This window comes from Chlorocebus sabaeus, chromosome 13 (genome assembly GCF_047675955.1).
Source record: "Chlorocebus sabaeus isolate Y175 chromosome 13, mChlSab1.0.hap1, whole genome shotgun sequence".
In the NCBI taxonomy this organism is placed as follows: Eukaryota; Metazoa; Chordata; class Mammalia; order Primates; family Cercopithecidae; genus Chlorocebus; species Chlorocebus sabaeus.
Window position 1 is genome coordinate 2810252 of NC_132916.1, and position 23419 is coordinate 2833670.

At 40.8% G+C, this 23419-nt stretch overlaps 1 protein-coding gene and 1 pseudogene across 15 annotated transcripts in view; one reads left to right on the plus strand and one right to left on the minus strand.

The window, feature by feature from the left end:
• The window catches only part of AFDN (afadin, adherens junction formation factor), a 141962-nt gene extending 125211 nt beyond the window's left edge, over positions 1-16751 (minus strand). For 7 of the 15 annotated variants that reach the window (XM_073022276.1, XM_008007844.3, XM_038001212.2 and 4 more), the window contains exon 1: positions 16438-16718. In XM_073022276.1, the coding sequence (XP_072878377.1) occupies positions 16438-16542 (105 nt within the window). In that variant the 5' untranslated portion in view covers positions 16543-16718. Of the gene's footprint in view, positions 1-16437 lie in introns of all 15 variants that reach the window. The other 8 variants (XM_073022272.1, XM_073022269.1, XM_073022270.1 and 5 more) reach the window with 3 other exon arrangements.
• Positions 16752-16838: 87 nt separating this feature from the next.
• LOC140713133 (putative uncharacterized protein AFDN-DT) lies at positions 16839-20212 on the plus strand (annotated as a pseudogene).
• Positions 20213-23419: the final 3207 nt, after the last annotated feature.

A 23419-nucleotide genomic window follows, 5' to 3' on the forward strand; every position in this document is an offset into this window, starting at 1 on the left:
AAATAAAAGGCTTCAAATTTACTGTGCTGAGTTTATGTATGACAGTTATGCCCTTACTGATCAACTTTCATTAATTTCTTAATGCATGCATTCTTCAATTATCCACTGGCACATCGTGTCCTCCTCTGGAAGACCACACAGCCTGGTCTCTGTCCTCAAAGAGCTCAAGTTTAGTGCAATACCCTTTTAAGTACATGTACTAACACCCATTCGTCAATCTTAGGAATAAAACGACTCTCTTATACTTAGTGCTTAATTCAGTGAGGAATATTGTCACACCCTTGACTGTAAGTAGATTTCCCCAGAGCAACTTTTTCTTCTCATATTGTAGGGTGAAGAGGTCAGGAATTGTTAAAGGGGCATTTTAGCAGTCTGGAGTCCTCTAGGTGATCAAATCTTGGGGAAATTAATGTAACACTTGAGTACAGAATGGACTAGAAGCAAAGAGACCAATCACGTTTACGATGTGGGGGGGTTATATTTTCGCATAGGCTAATCTGAGAGAGAATACTGGAGCAATAAGTCAAATCCCAACTTTGTCAGCTACCAATAAGTCAGCTCCCCAAGTGCACTTGATTCCTACTGAATCTCCAGGATTCAATTTATTTTCCTCCCCTATCCTATGCCACTACTCATTAGCTATTGTATTTCCTCAGTTCCTCTCTTCCAAGACTGGCCACCAAAATCAAACACAGTTTTAGTTTTGTTTTCTATACCTTTTTTTACAGATAGTAGCAAATGACTAAAAGTTCATGTGTTTTTATAAAACTTCACTGGAGATGCTAAAGACAACCACCAAGGCAGAGGACTTGAAAAACAGCAAAAGCCAGCATTTCCTGAGCAATATTCTCAACTGACTGCCAATCTAAAATTGGAAATCAATACTGGATTTTAGTATAGGCAAACCATAACCTAGATTACTTCACCTAGAAATATGTAGTCCAGATTCTGTGATGAAAGCAATATGTCAACACAGTGAGATGAAACCAAGTATGTGAAATAATACATCCTAGTAGAGGAAGGAAGACAGCATAGTAGATAGCAGTTACCATGAAGTCAGGCCCTCCATCAACCCATCTTGCAGAGGATCCTGTGACCCAGGAATGCCAGCCAAATTTTTAAATATCTAAATAAGCATACACAGTTTGAAGTCAATAAATGCTAAGTATACTATGTCAGCTAGAGTCATTATCAATGTGCCTCCCTGACCTCAGCACTGTGGCCCCATAGTTAATTACGGGGCATTTTTTCATTGACAGAATAAGTAGAAGAACATCGAGAATCCAGCATTACAATACACACTGTCCTGAGAGATGAGCAAAATGGAATCAACTAAAGGAGATAAGGAAAGAATAGCTCCAGAAAGAGGCTAGTATCATTACCAAGAAAAAAAACGGGGTGGTAAATAAAGCCTTTTATGGTCCCACAGTGGGCAACTGGTTTTGGTAATCAGGAACTCAAGGCTATCAAGAAAAGCAGTTCTAGGAGTGTTTTGGGGATAGAAGCAAGAAAGGCAAGGGTTAGATGAGTCAGGAGCAGATGGGGAAAGGGACAATTCTTGCAGGAAGTGGGAGTAGAAACATTTGTTGAATGAATGATGAGATAAAACATGAAGAGTTACAAAACTTTAGCAAAGCTTTTTTTAATTAAAAAATAAAACCTGAGTGCCTTTTAACAGAACAGAAAAGACCAAAGATGAGTGAATGGAAGGTAGGAAGAAAGGACAGAGAGGAAGAGAAGTAAGAAAGAAGGAATGAAAGGGCAGCTGCAAAGTCCCAGAGGAATGGGATCTCAAAAGAAGAAAGGCATTGGTGAGAATTCAGAGGGCTCTTGAAGTAATAAAATAGATAACAATTATAAAAATGTTTCCAGTGGTAGAAAAAAAATTAGCAACATAAATTGAAACACTCTGATATATTACAGACATCACAGATGATCAAAGAATAGGAATCTTTACAGAATGCTAGGAAGGGGGGCATTTAAAAGGATACCGAAAATACATTAAAGCAAAATCAGAGAGTAGAAATTAAATTAAATGCAATTTAACAAACTTTAAAGCAAGATCATGGAGGACAAAGTTTAGTAGGTGACACTTTCTAAACTTTCCTCTCTCTGACATCATTGTACGGTATATGTATTTTTTTCCTGTATTAGACTTCTATGCCCATTCCCTTCCAGTATAGTTAGCCAGTTCCCCTTCCCCGGCCCACAAGATATTTTGTTCCAAGGCTTTCTGTCCTAGGTTCTTGTCTCTCTTCACACAACTTTTTCCTTGTAGTCTCCTCCATACCTTGGCTAGCTGCTACCTACCACAATCACCCTGAATCCCCTGGCTCTCTTCCTCTTAACTACCTGTGTAGGATGATGCCTCTGGGAAATCCACAAGCACCTCAAATTTGGTATATCTCAAAGAGAACTTTTTATTTCTTCACTCAAATCTAATCTATCACTGACATTTTTTATTCCGGTTAATGACACCATCACCTACCCAAAGCAGCCAAGCAAAAAACTGGGGTTTCCCTGGACTTTTTTCCTTTCTCTCAGGCAATCTCCTCATCGGTCTCCAAATTCCAATTTATCTCCTTCAGTTTCATTTTCTCCTTCCCTGTTACCTTAGTTCAGGCCTTTACCTCACGGACACAAGCGCAGGAACGCCTGAAGGTCCCGCCTTCAAGTGTGCCCTCCCTTCACTCCACAGACTCAGCTGCCACGGAGGTCCATCTGAACTACAAACCTCCTCACGTTCTTTCATCTCGAATGTTCTTAACTTCCTCCCCTTTACTCCACAGACTCAGCTGCCAGGGAGGTCCATTTGAACTGTCAACCCTATGTTCTTTCATCGTGTTCTTAACTTGGCTTACAAGGCCCATAAGAACTGACCATGGTTTACACCTTTGGTTTCATAACTGGCAACTGGCTCCTCAGCCCCAAACCAACTAGTATGTATACCTGCTTGTACACACAGACACACATATAGTATTGTTCTCAGTCACAACATGATGCTATGAAAACATATGGCCTCAAGATCTTAGCAGCTTACAACAACAAAGCTATATTTCTTTCTCATGGTAACATCATTCTGTGAGTAGCTGGAGCTCTAATCTAGTCATCTTCATTCTGGCACTACGGTTCAAGAATGAGCCCCAGCATGGGACACACTGATTCACGGATGACAGAAAAAGGCACACAGAAGCATGAAACGGACTCCAATCTTCTGCTCAGAAACAGTATCTGTCACTGGCCGAAGAAAGTCACATGGTCAAACTTGATGTCAAAAGGGCAAAGGCCATACAATCCTCTTACAAGGAGGACAGTGAATAACTAGGAATAGTACAATCTGCAAGCCATAAAACGGGCCTGCGTATTCACACACGTCTGTGCACAGATTCAACCAATTTGAATTATTTTTAAATAAGGTCTCAAGCCTTACCCCTTTGCCCAGCTATTTCCTACACATTTTTCAGGATTCAGAATGAACATCACTTCCTAAAATGAACTCAGTTACACTTCCCTGACTAGACAAGTCCTGGAAAGGTCCACTGCCATGAGCTACCTACCGGATCTCCCCCTCACAGCATGAACACACTGCTTGCCTGCTGTGCCTGTCTTCCACCTCAGTGAGATTCTGCCACAGCTGCAGCGCTCCTCTTGCTCAGCACAGCACCACTGTGCTAGCACAGTGTGTACACACAGTGGGTACAAAGAGGATACATCTCTGCTGCAGGAATGCTGGTCCCCTTCCCCATAGAATATTCCTTCTCATCGAAAGACTCCAGTCTGTAAACATGTGCCTGATTCCCACCACCCAAACAGAGCCTGTACCATACTATTGCCATTTTTCCCCAATTTATCTCTCACACTGAAATGGGAGCTTTTTGAGAAAAAGACCATGTGTCAATTAAGTGTCGCATACTCAGCAAAACTCACATATAGTAGGTGACCACTCAGTGAGCGAACGTGGAAACGGAGACAGAAAGGAACACATGTACTAAGTGGGAGGGCTACGAGTCAACCTCAAGCCCCAGATCTCAGTGTCAGTTACCACTCCCTCTTCTTAAGGCACAGCGAGCTCATTAGATAACCGTTCACTTCTTCCCTTGAGATCACAGATTACTTCATTCCTTCATCTCTGACAAAGTCTGACTCCTAACAGGCTCTCAACAAATACCAGTCTGAATAAGTACATTATCCTCAGATAAATCCCTACAATTGAAGAAAAATGTTTAAATGTCCATAATTTTAACAGGGCTAAGCCATTATTGAAAAAAAAAAAAAAAAAGCAACAGAATTTCCCAAGCTTCTCGGCCCATGAAACAGGCATGTAACTATTTCCGAAACGTTTGCTGTTCATAGGCATCAGTTCATGAAAACAATAATTTCCATTGCATTTAATGTAAAACCTGAAGTGTTTCTCAAATATCAAGCTGGTGATACCAATCACATGCATTTGTAATTACTACTAAAATAAAACGTCTAAAATGCCGTTACACTAATAAAATGTTAACATTACTGATTCATCAGAAGCTTCTGTTCAGAAGCTACACAAATTATAAACAGGTAGCACTTCGTGCTTGGGTGCCACCTGGTTAAAAAAAAGTTTTTGAAGTTAAATTATATTTTATGCAAGAATATTGGCCTCAAGAATCTAAAAGCAAATGCTACATTAAACCGATACAAATAAGGAAAATATAGTGGGTGAACAATTGAAGTTACCTGCATCTAAGCATCCTACAACACTAGCAGAATGAGTAGTTCTTCGTTTATTCTCATCACAAAATCAGACAGGCTAACATGTGGTTCTTAAAATCAAATATTCAGAGTGCCCATGATTCATGAAAGAAAAATATTCCTAACTTCCTACCTAGAAACTTCTTCCAGGGCTACACGCCAAGCTTCACTGTTTCTTACAAGAAGAAAAAACAAAGGCTCATCACCAGAGAAGACAGGCTGTAGGATGGAAGAAGGTACAACAGGCCACTGTATCTGAGATCCTCCCCTTTTCACTTGAAATGCAAATATTTGTTCAATAGATGTTGAGTAACTGTTAGTAATAAAGAATAATCTCTTGAAGATTGTTAACATTCAAATGCTATCTGGGGAAAAAATGCTAGTTAATGTGTAAATAAAAGTCTATGACACAAAATTTAACTGAGTGATGGCAGTAAGGAGAACAAGAGTCTCCAAGAGTCACAGAATAAACACATTTTGTTTATTGTTTAATTGTAAGCACAGACCAGGGAAGGGCTAGGGAAACATCCAGAGCAAAGTCTGGCAGGGCAGCACCAAGAGGAAGCCCGGTAAGAGGACAGGGACTAAGCCAGATGGCAAGATGGCGAGTGCAGGCACGAGGATCTCCACAAATGCAGCATCACAGCCAATGCTGTCAAAAAGGCATCTGAACCTTGGGTAGGTCTTGCTCCCCTTTCTTTCCTAAAGGCATAAAAAAGTAATCAGTGAAGCTATCAAGACTTCTTCACTGAACTCCTCACTCATATTCCAATTTCTGGTTGCTATATAAGATACAAAGTTTGTATATAGTTACAAAATAAAATACGGCATGTGCCACCTAGGCTACAAAACACAGAATCTACTATTACAATGATAAAATTATAACAGGGCTTTAAAAAGTCTAGATGAAAATCAATACATCATGCATTTATGTGTGATATACATGTATATGCACGTAAGTACAAGATCCAAATAAAACAGAAGAGATGTTTTATCACATTACGCCTGTGGTTCCTCCTGAAAATTATGTTCCAAATTTTCTACTTAGATATTATCTTCCTATAAAACTTCCAAACACTGGTTTCATTGCAGTGATCTTAAATTTTTGGATTTTACAAACATAGTGGTTAAGAGAAGGTTCCAGAATCAGGGGATGTGGGTTCCAATCATTGTTCTGTGGCTTACTAAATTTGCATACCCTTAAGCAAGTTATTTAATCTCCCTGTGCCTTGGATTCTTCATCCAGAAATGGGAACAGCAAAAGGACATACCTCACAGGACTGCTCGGAGAACATAAAAAGATAACATACACAAAGCATTTACACTAATGTCAGGAATGTATCACTTGTGTTCACAACATGTGATGTATTACAATTACTACCAGAATAACTTACGTGATTTTAAAAACTAGATTCCTGACAGATGAATGGTTGGTTAAGAAACACGATTCAGTACTAAAGATGCAAACAACTAATAAGCAGATACAGCTCAACATATATACAAACGTTTTTCCAAAATAAAATAAAATGTTAAAAAAAAAAAAAAAAAAAAGGCCTGAAAAGCAACTCATTTCTTCAGATGGCAGAACACTGGGTAATTTGTTACCTTTATTTCTGTTTGTATTTTTCCAAATGCTCCCAAATAAGCATATTTGAATAATGGAAAGAAGTAAATATTTTTTAAATGCATCTTACTATAGTGAAGCAAACATACTAGCTCACATGTTCAAGAATATACTTTAAAAATCAGCCATAAAATATCATTAATTTTTTAAATGTTTTTCCTGATTTACTAGTCTTAATTTCACTGTCCTTCATATTCTCAAAACTAACAATGTCATGAAGGTAATAAAATTTCTTATAAATTAATATCAGTAAGTTTGGCACAAAAACCACATTAATTGTACTATGAACTCACTGAAGTCACCTTTGCCAATCTTAAATTAAAAACACATTTTTAAATATTCAAGGTCCTAAACATTAAATGCAGTGAAAACACTGTCCATGGTACTCCTGGCAGACTTCTCCTGAATAAGCGAAAGCTTAGCTGATTTATAAAAGAATCATTACAAATTCATATATTCACCGACTAGGATTTTTTATCTGTATTAATTGTCCTGATAAACTAAAACAAAGTTTGCTAATAAGCATGATTTACTAAATGGTTAAAAATTGTGTACCATCATAATAAGCATGTTTCACCAAATGGTTAAAAATTGTGTACCATCATAATAGTTTAGTAATGCTATCTATAATAATTAAATTGGTGACTCGAAAACTCAAAATGCATTTGCACTCATCCATAAATTAACAACACAATATATTTTGTGCAAAACAAGGTGCCACTAAGTAGAAATAAAACTAATCTTAAGTGATGCTAATCTTCAATATAAACGCAGTACTCATTCTGTTTTTATCACACATTTTTTTTAATATATCCACATATTATTTTGAAGTATTAAAAACCCATATGTGCATGACGGGTCTCACAGCATAAAATACTGTCTGTGTTTGTGTGTCTGTTTCTCACGAAATAAGCCAAGGGAAAATACAACTAAACATAGTAGGAAAAAAAGACGTCCTTAGATAGCCGATGGTTGGCATAACCCAAGAGTTTATATTTGGGCGACGGAGACTGAAAGGGCAGACAAATGCCAGAAGGAAGGTCTAAGCCACATTAAACAACAGCATAACTCCACACCGTGCTGAATACATGAGACGCCACTGCCCCTGAACTACAAGATCTATAAGTAGAACTTGAAAATGTCCCATAACTAGGTGTGGCTTAGGTCACATCCCAAGTGAATTCAAGTAATAAAAGTTGATGGTCATCACTCTAGCTAATAGCTTGTGGCCAGTATTCTCAAGTAACAAAAATGTAAATGTGTACATCTTAGCATTGATAACTAAAAATTAAAAGGAGGCATTTATAAATACAGAAAATATATAATGCGTAAAATAACTATGTTGAAATGTATCCTTCCACAATAATGAGCCCTATGTTCACATTTTAAAATACTATACGTTTATATCATAGCCTTACTTGGAAAACACCATCATATCTACCTTAGAACACACATATTTTTTAAATCAGCGCTAAAACTCATCACTAAACATTCTAGGGCAGCAGCTCATAAACTGCAGCCCATGAATCCCCAAGGTTCCCTGAGACCCTTTCAGGTCATCCGTGAGATCAAAACTATTTCCTTAATAATACTTGGACAGTACTAGCCTTTCTCATTTTGTTGGAATTTGCATGAATGGTCAAAGCAATGATGAGTACAGCTGATGGCACCTTAGTACCACATCAAGGCAGTAGCATCAAAATGCACTATATACAAAACGTATGTTTTACTGCTCTGTGAACTTCTTTAAAAAGCCAGTTTCACTTAAGAATGTCTTTGATACAACAGAAAAAAATGATTAATTTCCTTGAAAACTGAGTACATGTTTGTTTGTTCAATTATGTGCCAAAATGGGCGTACATAAAGCCCTTCTACTTCTGCATACCACAGCCTGATGGCTATCTCAAAAAAATATTTCAGCAATTGTTTAAGTTGTGAATAGAATCAGTCACTTCTTTCATGGAACGCCATTTTTTCACTTGAAAGAACAACTGTGCTTATTTAGGCTTGGATATTTGACAGACATTTTGTCAAAAATGAATAAAGCAAGCTTATCTCTTCAAGTGCTACCTATGACAGGGATGTCAATAAAATTTGAGCTCTGAAATGAAAATTTTAAAAAAACTTGTATCCACTACTGAGAGTTTGAGAGCTTCCCCATATTTATAATTTTTCTGATGAGATCAATGGTGATATTAACAAAAGTTAACATTTTGATATTCTTTAAGGAAATTTGTCAACATTTAGTAGATTTGCATAACTCAGTGAATCGATTTTTCCTAATAATCAACACGAGGGAAGAAAATCACACGTGAGTAAGAGAACCATTCAAAGTGCAAGGCAGACAAATTTTTTTTTTTGAGACAGGGTCTCACTCTGTCACCCAGGCTGCAGTGCAGTGCGGTGGCTCCTTCAGAGCTCACTGCAGCCTTGACCTCCCAGGCTCAAGCAATCGTCCTGTCTCAGCCTCCCAAAAAGCTGGGAACACAGGTTATGTGCCACCCTGCTTGTTAATTTTTTTTTTTAATTTTGGTAGAGACGGGATCTCACTGTGTTGCACAGACTGGTCACAAACTTTTGGGTTCAAGGAATACTCCTGCCTTGGCCTCCCAAAGTGCTGGGATTACAGGGATGTAATCCACTCCACTGTGTAGAGTATGAAAAGTATTTAAAAGAATCTTCCAAAGGAGGATAGCAGAAATGAAAATAAAGTAAGCTCAAATTAGAATCCTTGACACAACTGATTTTATTCCCAATGTCTCTTAAAAATAATCATTCTATGGGCGGCAGGAGGGGTGTTTTCACGGCGCGGTGCAGTGTGACTTGTTATTCAAGGTGTATGTCCACTGTTCCATCTACCATGCTTTATACCCTTCCAAAAAACAACAACAACAACAAATCATTCAACTTAATGGCATTCACAGCAACCTGGATGGGACTGGAGACTATTATTCTAAGTGAAGTAACTGAAGAATGGAAAACCAAATACCATATGTTCTCACTCCTAAGTGCGAGCACTTATGAAAATACAAAGGCATAAGAATGACACGATGAACTTCAGGGACTCGGGGGAAAGGGAGGGAGAGGGGTGAGAGATAAAAGACTACTAACTGGGTTCAGTGTATACTGCATGGGTGATGGGTGCACTAAAATCTCACAAATCACCACTAAAGAACTTACTCATGTAACCAGATACCACCTGTTCTCCAAAAACCTACAGAAATAAAAAAATTTTAAAAAAATAATTCCAAGTTTCTGCCAATGAAATTAATGTAAAAAGTGTAATGTAATGTAACCTAATAACTCATTTAAAAGTTCACGTAAAATCGTATTACTGAAAAACAAATATTCTTTGCAACCTATGTAAAATCACGGTATACTGCACGAGCATCTAGGAGTCTGCAGCACTCAGAAGTTTATTTGGATAACAATAACAATATTTAAAATAACATATTTGAAAGATATCTTCCCAATCTATGAATTTTATACTAAGCATGTTTATAAGAGGTTATGAAACTTAAAAAATACAATGTTTTTAAAATAGTGGATAGTGTCTGAGAGTGACCATATTGTCACTCCCATTTCATTTTCTCTACTTAACATACAGAACCAAAGCCAAAGAAGACCGGTGAAACTGGCAATCTCAAATCTCAGTACCAAAAGCTGGTAACAGTGAAAAAAATGACAGAATTTTTGGTGGTTCTCCTATTAAAAATCAGGAACTAGAATAATAAGTAGGCCACAATGGAAAGTACCACTATGAGCAAACAAGAATAAAGAGAAAGTAAATTCTTGGAAGAACCAAAAGTTTTAAGTTTGCAAAGAGAAGAAACTGCCTGATTTTCCTTTAATAGAACATGTATGAAATCAAGCAAGAGAACTTGCTAGGATTCTGAATAAAACAGCCCACTGCACCACTCAGCCAACAAAACACCACCCAAACAACAGTAACAAACGAGCATTTTTTTCACGGATCATAATGTTGGGTCAATCTTTCTTCTGTTCTGAAAATCAAAAGTACTTTCAGGTGGACTTTTAGGAGGCAAAACGCACGACTTCCTCATTTGGAAACAACCTAGCCTGCTGCTGTTACTATAGTCCGGTGGCAGAGCTAGACTAGAGCCAGCCTCAACTGCAGTATGTACTTTTCAGCCTGCTTCCACCTACCGAAGAGGAAGATGGTTTTCAAAACACACAAAAAAAGGTCTGAATATTCTGTGAAAATGGTCTTGTCCTGTCAGCCTAGGTCAATCGGGCACTAATAAACTTCAGGAAGTTTGAAACTGCAGAAACTGAAAACACAGTGCCAGTTAAGTCCACCCTGCTCATACCTAGAGTTAAAGGAGACAACTCCAGTTTATGCCTGTTGTCCTGGTATAATGATTAATAGTGATCACTTGCACTCACAGGGTTCCATATGGCCAGTCTAACTAGAAAGGACTGACGCTTACAAGGTAAAGCAAGTTGTGTATATTCAGCCTAAAAACATAGCAAAATGTAAACATGTGCAACCAAGACTGACATTTCTAATTTTCTGTAAGCCACACAATTTTAACATTAAATTTCTTGTGGGCAAAAGCACAAAAATTTTGGCTCTTTTCCAGCCATAGTAAACTATTCTATTTCAGTTCCTCAAAAGTTTCACTCATGACATATATGAATAAATTTGTAAAGTATAAAAATTCAAATTATTCTTTACTTTTGGAAACATACCTTCCTGGGTATGTTTAAACATACTGGGAAAATACCTTCCTGCTTATATTTGAACCACCTCTCTATATGCTTATTCTCACTTTATTAAGCACATTCACTTTCTAAATTAAATTCTAGTATGGTTTTGGTCAATCACATACATCAAAATGATTAGTGAATTTTATGTTTTTATGGTTGCTAGAATAAAATCTCAACCAGCTGACTTGAGCTAGGCAATGATCTCCCTTACCACCTCTCAGCCTGCTTTAGCCCAGTTACACACAACGAGAAATGTTAAGAAAAATCTTCTAATCATGAATAAAGATGGTGCAATTTTGAGAACACGCACACACCTGCTATGAACTCCTACATACGGAGACACGAACTGGAAGCCCACCAGTAGATTTTCAGGCCCTATCAGCACATCAGTGTTAGCCAACTCTGACAGGCCCAGAACTGGTTAAAGGGTCTGTGGGATTTGGCACACTGCTTAGTATCCAACTTGCAAGTGTAAATGTAGGTCACACAGATACATTTGATCCCCGTCTTCAGTATCTACAATGTGAATGGGTATATCCTATATACAATCAGTCAGAAAACTAACAGAAATAGCAAACATTTGAACAGCAGAAATCAAGACTCTATCTAACCTGAAAATAATTTTCAACTGAGAAGTTCAGTCTCATATATTCAATAACTGCTATCTGCATACACATTTTATTTATAATAAAGAAACATGTTTATATCAAAATAAATGCTATACTACTTATTAGTACATACTGACATTACACCAAAATTCAAGTCTTTACGGTAAAACTGTTTATAAACAAATCAGTCTATGCCACCATATTAACCAACACCTAGAAATAATGCTTTATATACTACAACTGCTCAATCAAATCCTTAACGACAATCATAAACATTTCTTAAGCTTCCCACCAATTTGGTATCATATCCTGATCACTTATGACCCCTATTTTTCAAGAATATGAAAGACTCATTTCTGCTATTCTGCCACTATTAATTTAACCACAATCACAGTTTGATAGTGTTATAAAAGTCTATAGTTATACTTATTTTCCATGAGGTCTACAAATTATGAAAAATAAAATTAATTTTCACTAGCAGGAGGACAGCAAATTGAAACTTGCCTAAGATGACTCAACACTGTTAGATAAGAGCTGTCCCTCAGACTCACAAGAATACACCGAATCAAACATAAAACTTAACCAGTTATTAAAGGAAATAAAGATTTTTAAAAGGTTATAACCACCAATGAGATTCAACTTATGAAAAATAAAAAATAGAGATGCCTATAAATACTAAATGGCAATCATCCATCTCATTATAACATCAGTCACCAGAAAGAGATCTTTAGCAGTACCAATGTTTAAAAATACAACTATTGACAGCCAGGCACAGTGGCTCATGCCTGTAATCCCAGGACTTTGGGAGGCCAGGCAGATCACCTGAGGCTAGGAGCTCGAGACCAGCCTCGCCAACATGGCAAAACCCTGTCTCTACTAAAAATACAAAAGGTAGCCAGATGTGGCACATACTTGTAATGCCAGCTACTCAGGTAGCTGAGACACAAGAATCACTTGAACCTGGAAGGCGGAGTTGCAGTGAGCTGAGATTGCGCCACTGCACTCCGGCCTGGGCGAGAGAGTGAGACTCCAACTCAAAAACAAAACAAAACAAAAAAAGTTTCAAATATAGTTCAGTTGTATGATAAACCATAGTCACAAGCTATATATTACTCTGGAATATAGATAACAGCTATAAGTTATGCAATTATTACCAGTTCACCTGAAGACTTCCTACTCTACCTCTGCTGACAAAGTTATTTCTTACACACATCGCTGGAAAGCATGAATCACCACATTACTTCTTGATTAATCGGAGCATTAAAATATAATGTATTCACCTGTAATAAAGCATATGTAGGTATCCACATAAATTCTGGGTTATTTGCACCATCAGGGCAAGAAGGCGGCAATAAATTCAGTAAAAAATAAATGGCTTTAAGAAGTATCTCATGAAGCTAAACAGTCAATTACCTAGCATAATTTCTGCATTTAAGTGTAAGCTTCCTGCAAAACTAAGAATAAGACATGAAAATGTAAATATTCACTGGTCTAATAAATACTCTCCACTAAATTTTTAGAAAGTATATATCCCATATTTTGTCATGAATAAAGGTATATACCATGAAGGCCATATTTGACATTCTTTCCACACAGTATTTATTGAGCCCCTACCATGCAAAACACACAACAATTATTCAGGAAAATTCTACACTCTTGCCTTCGTGTAGTAAGAGAGGGGGACAGACATACCAATGGCAATGACAAGTCATGGTACGTTAAAACCAACAGGGAGACCTTTAGATAACCAGAGAAGCCCTCCTCTGAGGAGGTGACAGGAAAGATTAAAAGGACTCTACTGTCATAATTAACTAGGAATCCCTAAAAGAAAACAAGTCATAACATTAAAAATAAGCAAAGGAAGGACTATACATACTTTAAGGAGTTTCTGTGGGCTATAGTTTTTCATAGTAATCAAGACATTAAGTTAGCTTAGCATCAATCTCCTGGTTATAAAATAACAACATTAGGTTTAAATCAACTCTCATTTTACAAATTCCAAATGAATCTAGGATCCAAGTGACAAAGAGCCTGAAAAATACTCCAGTGATAGCCTGCTTATTCTTTGGAAGCCCTTCTTTTACACACAAATGTGAATACAAAGGAAAAAGCAAACTTAGCCAAGATGATGTTAAAACATACTCTAATTTTCTTAAAAAAAGAATGCAATCCAAAGAACCAAGTTTATCATCTTCCTAAACACAGAAACCACAAAATTATCAGTGGTTATCAAAGCGGCCTGAAATCACCAATCACAGATGATTAATGAAGTTGTAAAATTTGAAAATAGATACTGATCGCTGTACCAGAAAAAAAAAAACAAACAAAAGAAAACCCACAACTATACTCTCATACACATAAAAAGATTACCCAAGTAAATAAATAGAAGACTTAAATCTTATTTCTACAAATCAACTCCCGCAGTGAATTTGTTCAACATCTACTGAACATCTGATAAGGAACTGGTACAATGCTTCTGTTCTTGCAGAAAACTAAAAAACTGAACTTGTGATGGCCAAATAGACTAAAAATAATCATTAGATGGTTAAAAAAAAAAAAAAAAATTCACACGAGCTTAGACAAAGCAAATTGAAACTGTTGGCCTTGAAATACTGGCTGAATTACTCATATTAAGTTTACCTACATCATAATGAAAGATACAATATGTTAAATGGAACGCTTAACTAGGACCTGAATAAATTTAATAGTACAGGAAGGTTCTGGAGAAAACAAAATAGAAAGTGTGAGCCAGCCACTACACAGTGAAAAAGCTAAAAAACCAACATACGGACATTCTTAAAAACCAATTCATTTCATTATGAAAGGCTTCTAATACAATTCTGAAAAATAATTTCTAAAAATAGAAATGTTCAGACATAAGCAGGGAGAAAAAATAGTAAATGAAATAATATATCATCTTTTTTTCCAAGTCCTTCAATTCTTGTTTTGCTTCAATGTATGTACATAGCAAACTTTCACCTACAGTATAACTGAAAAAATAGCTTTCCAAATGACAGGCCAATTTTAGTAACTAGTCATATCACTAAGAAATAAAAAGTTTCAACTGAGTGCTTAAAATAGAATTTAAATCAATGAACCATGTTTCTGATTTGAGATTTTTTAAAAATGCTAACTCAATTCAAAATCCCAAAAAGCTGAATTCTCTTTATTAAACTGCAAAAAGATTCCTTTGCACCAAACTTGACAAATCTCTCAAAAAAAAAAAAAATCCATTCAAACAAAAAAAACTACATACCAAGAAAATGTTTTATGGTCATTTTTTTTTTTTACTTGTGATTAAAAAAAATGAATTCATTATTCTGAAAGAAAGCATAATCCTGAAACTAAATTATGCCCCCTTTCTGAAGATATACTAAATAGTCTATGAACGAACACTTAAGTACATAATACTAACTCGCTTACTAGAACCTAACTCGTAAAATCATTACAGAAGATGAATGAATCAGGAGTAACTTAACATAACATCTATGCTCAAATTGGCAACCTGAGCCTAATGATGTGTGTCAGTATTCAACTAAGGATTAAGACAAATGGCTAGCTACCCACGTCAAGTGCAGTCACAGGTACAGACGAAGACAGAAGAAATAGAGTCCTTCCCATGACTGGCAAAAAATCAAGAAATCAGAGAAGCAATAGTCAAATTTTCTCCAAAATATACAGTGGAATTTAATGATAAAAGGAATAAATTTCATAAGAATGTTCAAATTTGCCAAACCCGTTCTGTTGCCTAGGAGCTAGTATTTTATAGCAAGTGTTAACTAGAAATCACCTATTACAACAAATCAAAAATAGACGCTATTAAAATGATTTTCTAAACAGGCACAAAACTTGAGGGAAACGTTTTTTATGCTATTAAAGTCTGTGCAGCCACCGAAAGAACAGAGCGCGGAACCGACCCTCGCGGAGCGATTTACAGGGTTGTTCCGACCCTTCAGCTCCCTCCCCTCTCCAGAGAGCCCTTCCTGGTGGACTTGGACTCACACACTTTTTTAAAAGCTGCTCGGAACGCTTTCAGCAGCTTTGTTATAAACAACCCCCATTGTTACCAGGCCAGGAGAGAGCGTGATTTCCTCCTCCTCTCGGGGAGCCAGCCCGGGGCCGGCGCCTCCCTCCGGGCAGAGGCCAGCGCAGAGGGCCCTTCCTCGCAGCCCCAGAGGTGGAGAAGGCACGCCTTTCCTCGGGGGAGTCCGATTCCGGGCCTGTGCCACCAGGGAACCCGCAGCTCCCGAACTTTGTGATACTGACTTTCCCCTCCCAGCTGGCAGCCTGCAAGTTTGTGAACCCGAAGCACAGCGCGCCTCCCAGGTTCCATCCCGGCCACGGCGAAGGGGCGCCGCGAGCCAGAACCGGGCTGCAGGTGGAGAGCGCCTGCCCCGCGCGCCGCCGCGCCCCCCGCGCCGCTGGGGATCAGGCCGGGGCCGCGCCGCGCTCGCGGCGGTGGGGGCGGCGGCCCAGGTGAGCCACCAGGTGAGCGGCCGGAGAGGGGAACAGGTGACTGCCGCGCCCCGCCAGCCCCCGCGACCCCGGGATCCACCGCGGCAGGCGGACGGGGGCTGCGGGGGACGCCGGGGCCCGAGGTGGGCCTGGGGGAGGGGGAGGGGAGAGGGGGAGGAGTGGGGGAGGGGGAAGGGAGGGCGGGTCCGCGGCTGGCGGGCGGCGGCAGGGGGGGAGGGGCGGGGCGCGGCGGGCGGGGGTCGCGCAGGCCCCGCGCCCCGCGGCGCTCACCTCGGTCGGCTGGCTGATCTCGAACAGGTCCAGCCGGTTGGCGTTCCAGTGGTGGATGATGTCGGCCAGCTTCCGCCGCTCCTCGTCACGGCCGCCCGCCGACATGGTCCCGGCCGCGCCTCCTCAGCCGCGCGGGGCCGGGGCCGGAGGACGGGCCGAGGACGACAGGTCTGCGGGGATCCGACGCCCCTCGCCGCCCCCCGCCGGCTGCCTCCGCCTCCGCGCCCGCGCCGCGTCCTCCGACTCGGCCTCCGCCTGGGGCTCAGTCCGCGCCGCGCCGCGCCGCGCCGCCTCAGCCCCGCCGGCCGGTGTGCGCCCGGCGCCCGCACCCTCCCGCGCCCCGCCCGCCGCCGTGCGCGCCCCCGCCCGCCGTGCGCGCCGCCGCTCGCGCGCCGCCGCCGCACCTCCGGGCCGCTCCGCTAGGTGCTGCTGCCGTGGCCGCCAGGGAGGGAGGCGCCGGAGGGCGGGCCCCACGCGGTGCTAGGGTTCGGTCTGGACTGGCGGTGGTGGGTCCAGACCGGCGGTGCCGGGTTCTGTCCCGACCAACGGCGCTAGGTTCTGTTCGGAAGCGCGCTGCTGGATCTAAATGGGCGGTGCTGGGTCCGACGGATGGTGCTATGTTCAGTACGGACGCGCGGTGCTGTGTCTGGACGGGCGGTGCTGGATCCAACTGGGCGTTGCTGGATCTGGACTGGCGGTGATGGGTCCGATGGGCGGTGCTACATTGGGTTCGGACGGGCGATGCTGGGTCCGATGGGCGGTGCTGAGTTCGGTCCGGACGGGCGGGGACGGGCGGTGCTGGGTCCAAATGGGTGGTGATGGATCTGGACGGGCGGTGCTGGGTCCGATGGGCCGTACTAGGTTCGGTTCGGATGGGTGGTGCTGGGTCTAAATGGGCGGCGCCGGGTCCGATGGGCGGTGCTGGGTTCGGTCCGGACTGGCGGGTCTGGGTCTGGACGGGCGGTGCTGGGTCCGAACGGGCGGTGGGTCCGATGGACTGTGTTAGATTAGGTTCGGACTGGCAGTGCAGGGTCTAAATGGGCGGCGCTGGGTCCGATGGGCGGTACTGGGTTCGGTCCGGACGGGTGGGTCTGGGTCTGGACGGGCGGGGCTGTATCCAAGTGGGCGGTGCTGGTTCCGGACTGGCGGTGCTAGGTTAGGTCCCGACGGGTGGTGCAGGGTCTAAGTGGGCGGTGCTGGGCACAGCAGGGGACAGGTGGGCGTGGCGGCACAGGTACGGAGCGCAGTGCGGGTGCGGCGCCCTCGGAAGGGCCTTGCGCTCCCGGCGCTCGCTGCTCCTCCAACCTGCGCATTGCCCCGGGGCTGCTGCGTGTTTCTTCCAGGGTGATTCCTTTCTGCTGGGGTCACTTCGAAGCTGACCTTTTCAAGCTGTTTTCTTCCGAGGGGGATACCTTATTAGGCTTTGTGTGCATTTCAAGTGTCATGTTTTCCGGACCGCGCCCCGCTGCTCCCGGGGTGTTCGAACCCCCACACTGCGTGCGGTGTTCCTCTCGCTGAGTGAGGTTGGAGGTTCCCACTGCCTTTGTGTGTCTCCTTAGAAAACACCTCTTCTCTCAGACACATTGTTATCTGCAAATCCTTCGCAGATGTAGAGAACGGACTGCAGAGTTAATAAACGTCGAAGGGAAGCTTTGATGCGCCCCTGTTGGCCCTGCGAGATGCCACGTGAGCGTCATTTTAAATCCTGTACCTGTACGTGGACGTGGAAACCTGAAATTAATTTCAGTAGCAAGCTTTGTGAATTGTAGGGCTTTTTTTTATTAGGTGTCTTTTTTGTAACTGCTCCTCCCCTCCCCCACCCTTTGTTTTGGCTGCGGAACACATCCCAGCAGTCTCCCCATGCAGTGTTCAGTCAGGCGAAGTTGCGTTCTTACATTATCTGTGATGTGTAACAAAAAAGCGTTTATCTTTGAAACACTAAGGCAAGTAATGAGAAGAGTGAACTATATTTGACAAAGCCTTTTTATTTTTGTCATTACTTTTTTTTCCAGTGTGGAAATAATTTTTCTCTCCACCAACTGGATTTCCTCTTTTGCAGACAATTAGAGAATTCTGTCATCCTCACTGGGTTCTGTCTTTTCTACTGCAGTTGTCCAGTACAGCTACATAAGGAGGCTTCTCAGCAGAGGAGCCTGGGGTGTTGAACCAGTGCCATGGGGGAATGAATTATGCAATAGATCGCTAGTCTCCTTTCTTAAAATTAAAGTGTGGTGACGTGCAGAAAAGCATCTGTGTCTAAATGGCATCTTCATGTTGTAGCACTCGGTTTCTTTATGCCTTTCAGTTCCTGTGCTGCTTGATAGACTCGAGTTTTTACTGTGTGAGCATCCCCGTGCCCGCACAGCGAAGGACTCTCACTGGGTTCTACCTGTGCTGCACAGATCCCTGGCACAGCGTTAACTGAACCTCAACTGCAGGAGCTTCATTCCCGAGGATGGTGTTACCAAGAGTGACTTGCCTCCTGAAGAATGAGTTTGCAAAGCTGGCAGTTAGATTGCTGATGTCCAAAGTAAGTATGTGTAGCATCGCTAAAGAGAAAATTCAGGATTCCTGGAAAACAGTTATGGGCTCTCTGCAGTGTTGTTTTTGTAATAAAAAACATGTAGCATATGTGAAATACCTACTGAGTGATGCAGGACACATAGAAGGCTCTACATTAATGTGAATGATTCTCGTTTTTCTGACTGTCATTAAAAGTCCCCGTTTGTATTATGTATGAGTGGTATATCAATATCTAAACTACAGTTCACCGTAGGTCCCAACCAACATTAGTTTATTGACAAATGTTTAAGAGCAACCAGAAATTCGTAGAATACCTATGATTCTTAAATCATGAACACTTCCATAACTGGCATACGTTTAGGACATGAAAATTTCCAGGCTGACAAATTATTTCACTGTCGTTGTTCAAGACTCCAGGATGATATTCTGAGCCGTGTGTCAATTTCAATACCACCTAGAACAATAAAAGGCAGACACGCTACCATCCTCTATTCTCATTGCCCCACTGGATTCTGGTACATCTAAAAATTATACTTAAATGATATCTAAGAAATGCTGTATAAAAATAAAAGAATGGGCTTTTCTGTTATTAATTCCATTTTATACATGGTGAGACTGAAATGCAAGAGAAAGGACCGGACTGAAGCTAAACGAAGCTGCACTGGGCGAGGTTGAAAAAGACCTTTTTAATCTATAAGTCAGTTTTTAAAATTTTAAGTTTTTACTTTATAATTTTAGTTTTTCTTTTAAATGTATATTATTTTTAGTTGCGCTATTCAAAAAGTTTTTACAGCTTCTGTTTCAATCAGCAGTGATATACTAGTATTTCAAAGTTTCTCCCATCTGAAACCAAAATCTGTGTAAAAACTAAAAGCACTAGGTAATAGAGGACAACACAGCAAGACTCTCTTAAAAGAAGAAGTATCACGGCCGGGCGCGGTGGCTCAAGCCTGTAATCCCAGCACTTTGAGAGGTCGAGATGCGCGGATCACGAGGTCAGGAGATCGATCGAGACGATCCTGGCTAACATGGTGAAACCCCGTCTCTACTAAAAAATACAAAAAAAAAAACTAGCTGGGCGTGGTGGGGGGCACCTATAGTCCCAGCTACTCGGGAGGCTGAGGCAGGAGAATGGCGTAAACCCGGGAGGCGGAGCTTGTAGTGAGCTGAGATCAGGCCACTGCACTCCAGCCTGGGGGACAGAGCGAGACTCCGTCTCAAAAAAAAAAAAAAAAAAAAAGAAGAAGAAGAAGTATCACATAATAGGAATAAATGTGAGGACAGAAAGTAATAATATTTTTGAATTTCTGATTAAACTTTGCACTTACTTTAAAAATTTTTTTGAAATATGAAAACCAGGTTCTGAGACCAGCCACTTCAAATAAACCTTTTCCTGCCCCAATTTTCACAGGCTCTAGAAAATAATAAGTACCAGGAAAAAGATTAATACATTTAAAAAAATATATACAAATATATCAACTATGTTTAACTATATCAACTATATTTAGTACCGTACAGATCATTTAATTTTCTAGCTGCCAATAAATTCCATATTTAATCAAATTTAGAAAAATGTCATTATTATTGTATAAATCATCTTACAAGTCCTTTTAGTAGATATATCAATTTAGAGGATGGTCTTTAGCAAAAAAGTAAAGTAAAAGGATTTAATAAAGGTCCTAATAGCAGACATTCCAGGGCAGGCAGCCTTCTACAGTAGCCCATGCACGTGAAAGTTAATCTAATTAGTTGATCTAGAAAGTTAAATAACCAAACTCTCCTTTGCTTAACCCATCACTAGAAAGGCCAGTGTTGTTAATTTTGTTTTTTAAACAAACAAGCAAAAAAGATAAATTCTAGAGGATTAGTTTTTCATAAGTAGAGTATGTGCTACTTTATTGGAAAATGAAGAAATATATCTTTCAAATATATATCTGCTTCCTTCATTACTTTCCCATGTTCCCAATAAATAGTCACATTTTAGGTTAGAACTTTCAGGAAGTGAGTTCTTACACAGAAATTAGTGCTATAAACAGCTCTTAAAATAGGAATTTAATCTTACTTATTTAAAAAATATATATAATCTTACCAACCTAGAAAGACATTTGTGGTTAAATGTATTCTCTGGCATTTTATAAACTAAGATGATACTGGAAGGAAAAAACTAAATCTAAAATACATAAACAACATATTTACACTGTGATATGGTTTAGATCTCTGTCCCAAAGCCAAATCTCACGTCAGATTGTAATGCCCAATGTTGGAGGTAGGGTCTGGGGGGAGGTGATTGGATTGGATCATGGGGGCAGATTTCCCCCTTTGGTGCTGTTCTGGTGATGGAGTTCTCACTAAATCTTGTTGTTTAAAAGTGTGTGGTACCTCCCTTCCCCCACTTCCTCCTTTTACAGCCAAGTAAGACATGTCGGCTTCCCCTTTGCCTTCTGCCATGATTGTAAGTTTCCTGAGGCCTCCCCAGCCAAGCTTCTTGTACAGCCTGCAGAACCATGAGCCAATTAAACCTCTTTTCTTTATAAATTTACCTAGTCTCAGGTATTTCTTTATAGCAATGCAAAAACGGAATGGACTAATACACACTGAATGCAAAAGAACGAAATGGGGTGTGTGTGTGTGTGTGTGTGTGTGTGTGTAAGGTATTAGAAGGGGATTGTAAACATGGGTCACTTACCTTTTACTGTGTTGGAGAATTGCTTTGCATTATCTTCTTTTTATTCAGTACGTGTTGCAGACTAAGTTAAAATGTGATCATATATATCCTGAAAATAATGAAAGAATATCAGGCTGTGAATAGATTTGCGAAAGGGTGTCTCCCCTGCCTGCCTCCTTGTCCTCCTTTCCACATTCTGTGCATCCTTAGGCCTGCAAGGTGTCGCTGCATGGTGCTCTGGAAGTGCTCTCACTTCCAGAATTTTTCCATCCAATGCCCCATTACATCAGTTTCGGTTTCCCACTTTGAAAACCGATCAACTAAACAGCACTGGTTCTTTTGTCGCCATCTCCCCGTGTTTTCCCGATCCCTTACACTTGGCACTTTGATTTTAGCGGCTACCTTGAATTTGGTTTTGACTTGAAATTCTGAATGTGCCTTTTTCCTCACGAGTTCTGTTCCCCTTGGCGTTGGGGACCCATCTTACTGATGTCTGATTCCGTGTCCTGCTTCTAGCAGACAGCACAGTTCTGTGTACCTAGCGGATATTTAATAAACGCTCATTGGCTGGATTGAAGATGGCTGTGTACTGGCGGGGCAGGGTAGGGGTGCCCAGCACACAGCTTCTACAGCTAGTCCAATCCCAGCAGCTGAGACTAGACTTTACTCAGGTGAGTGGTCTTTACAAGGGTAGAGAGTCCACAGTCTGGAGGTCGTGGAGGTTTTCCATCCAGCCTTTCACCTTTTTTCTTGATAATAAAAGGTACAGTTCTAAACAATGGGTCCAGAAGAAGAAAGAAGTATGCTTGCCTCATTCCTAAAATAGAGGGCTTGACCTACTGAGCAACTTTAATGGGACTCTAGGATCTCGCTGTCATTAACAGAACAAAGGCCAGAAATATTTAGGAGGCATTATGGAAACCAGGTGCTAAAATGAACTAAATATAATAAACCTAATTCCCTCCCCATTTTCACAGGTTCTATAATATAGAAAGTACTAGGGAAAAGAGGAGGAGCTTTATACATCTAAGAAGAACAAAGGGTACAAATATATCAACTTATTTTTTACATCTTATGCCTTTTTCTGCTAGAAAATTATATGTATAATATAGAATATAAGCTGAATATATAAATTTTGCTAGGAAACTAATATTTTGAAATGCCAACTCCCATTAAATTTTATTTTAACAAATAAAAACAGATACCAAATGAAGGGGAGTGTACTATTAACGTGCTATTTACCAGCAGTAAAAATCATAGAAACAAAGTGTTGAGAAATGTGTTGTTCATGGCAAACCCATAAATGGAATATCCAGGGACTTCTCCCAAGAAAAATCTTTTCTTTATCCACTAGTATCTCTGGAAGTAAAAATTACCAAATTACAGGGTTTTGCTTCCTTTTGAAAATAAAGTGCAGCTTAGACATGTTTTCAAGTGCTTTCGACGTTTGCAGTAGTTCTATGAGAAGGGAGAAACTTGGCCTTAGTACTTCCACTAAGATAGTTTTATAAGCACGTACCCCGAAGCACCCTAACCACACACACACCTTCTCTAAATATATGCCAACGGTAGATGACAAAGAGGGAAAACATAAAACTGTAGGAGACTTGAAACAGCATGGGCATGACTGAGGATCGGCGTTGGGATAGAGATGCGTGATGGTGAGAAGGAGCTGAAGGAAAAGCCCTGCTGGAGTCGGGAACCCAAAGAAGGCAGATCCTACAAGTAGCAGGGCTCTTGTTGGGCGGTGGGGACTATGGTAGGGACCACAAGTGCTCATGGGAGTAGAGGAAG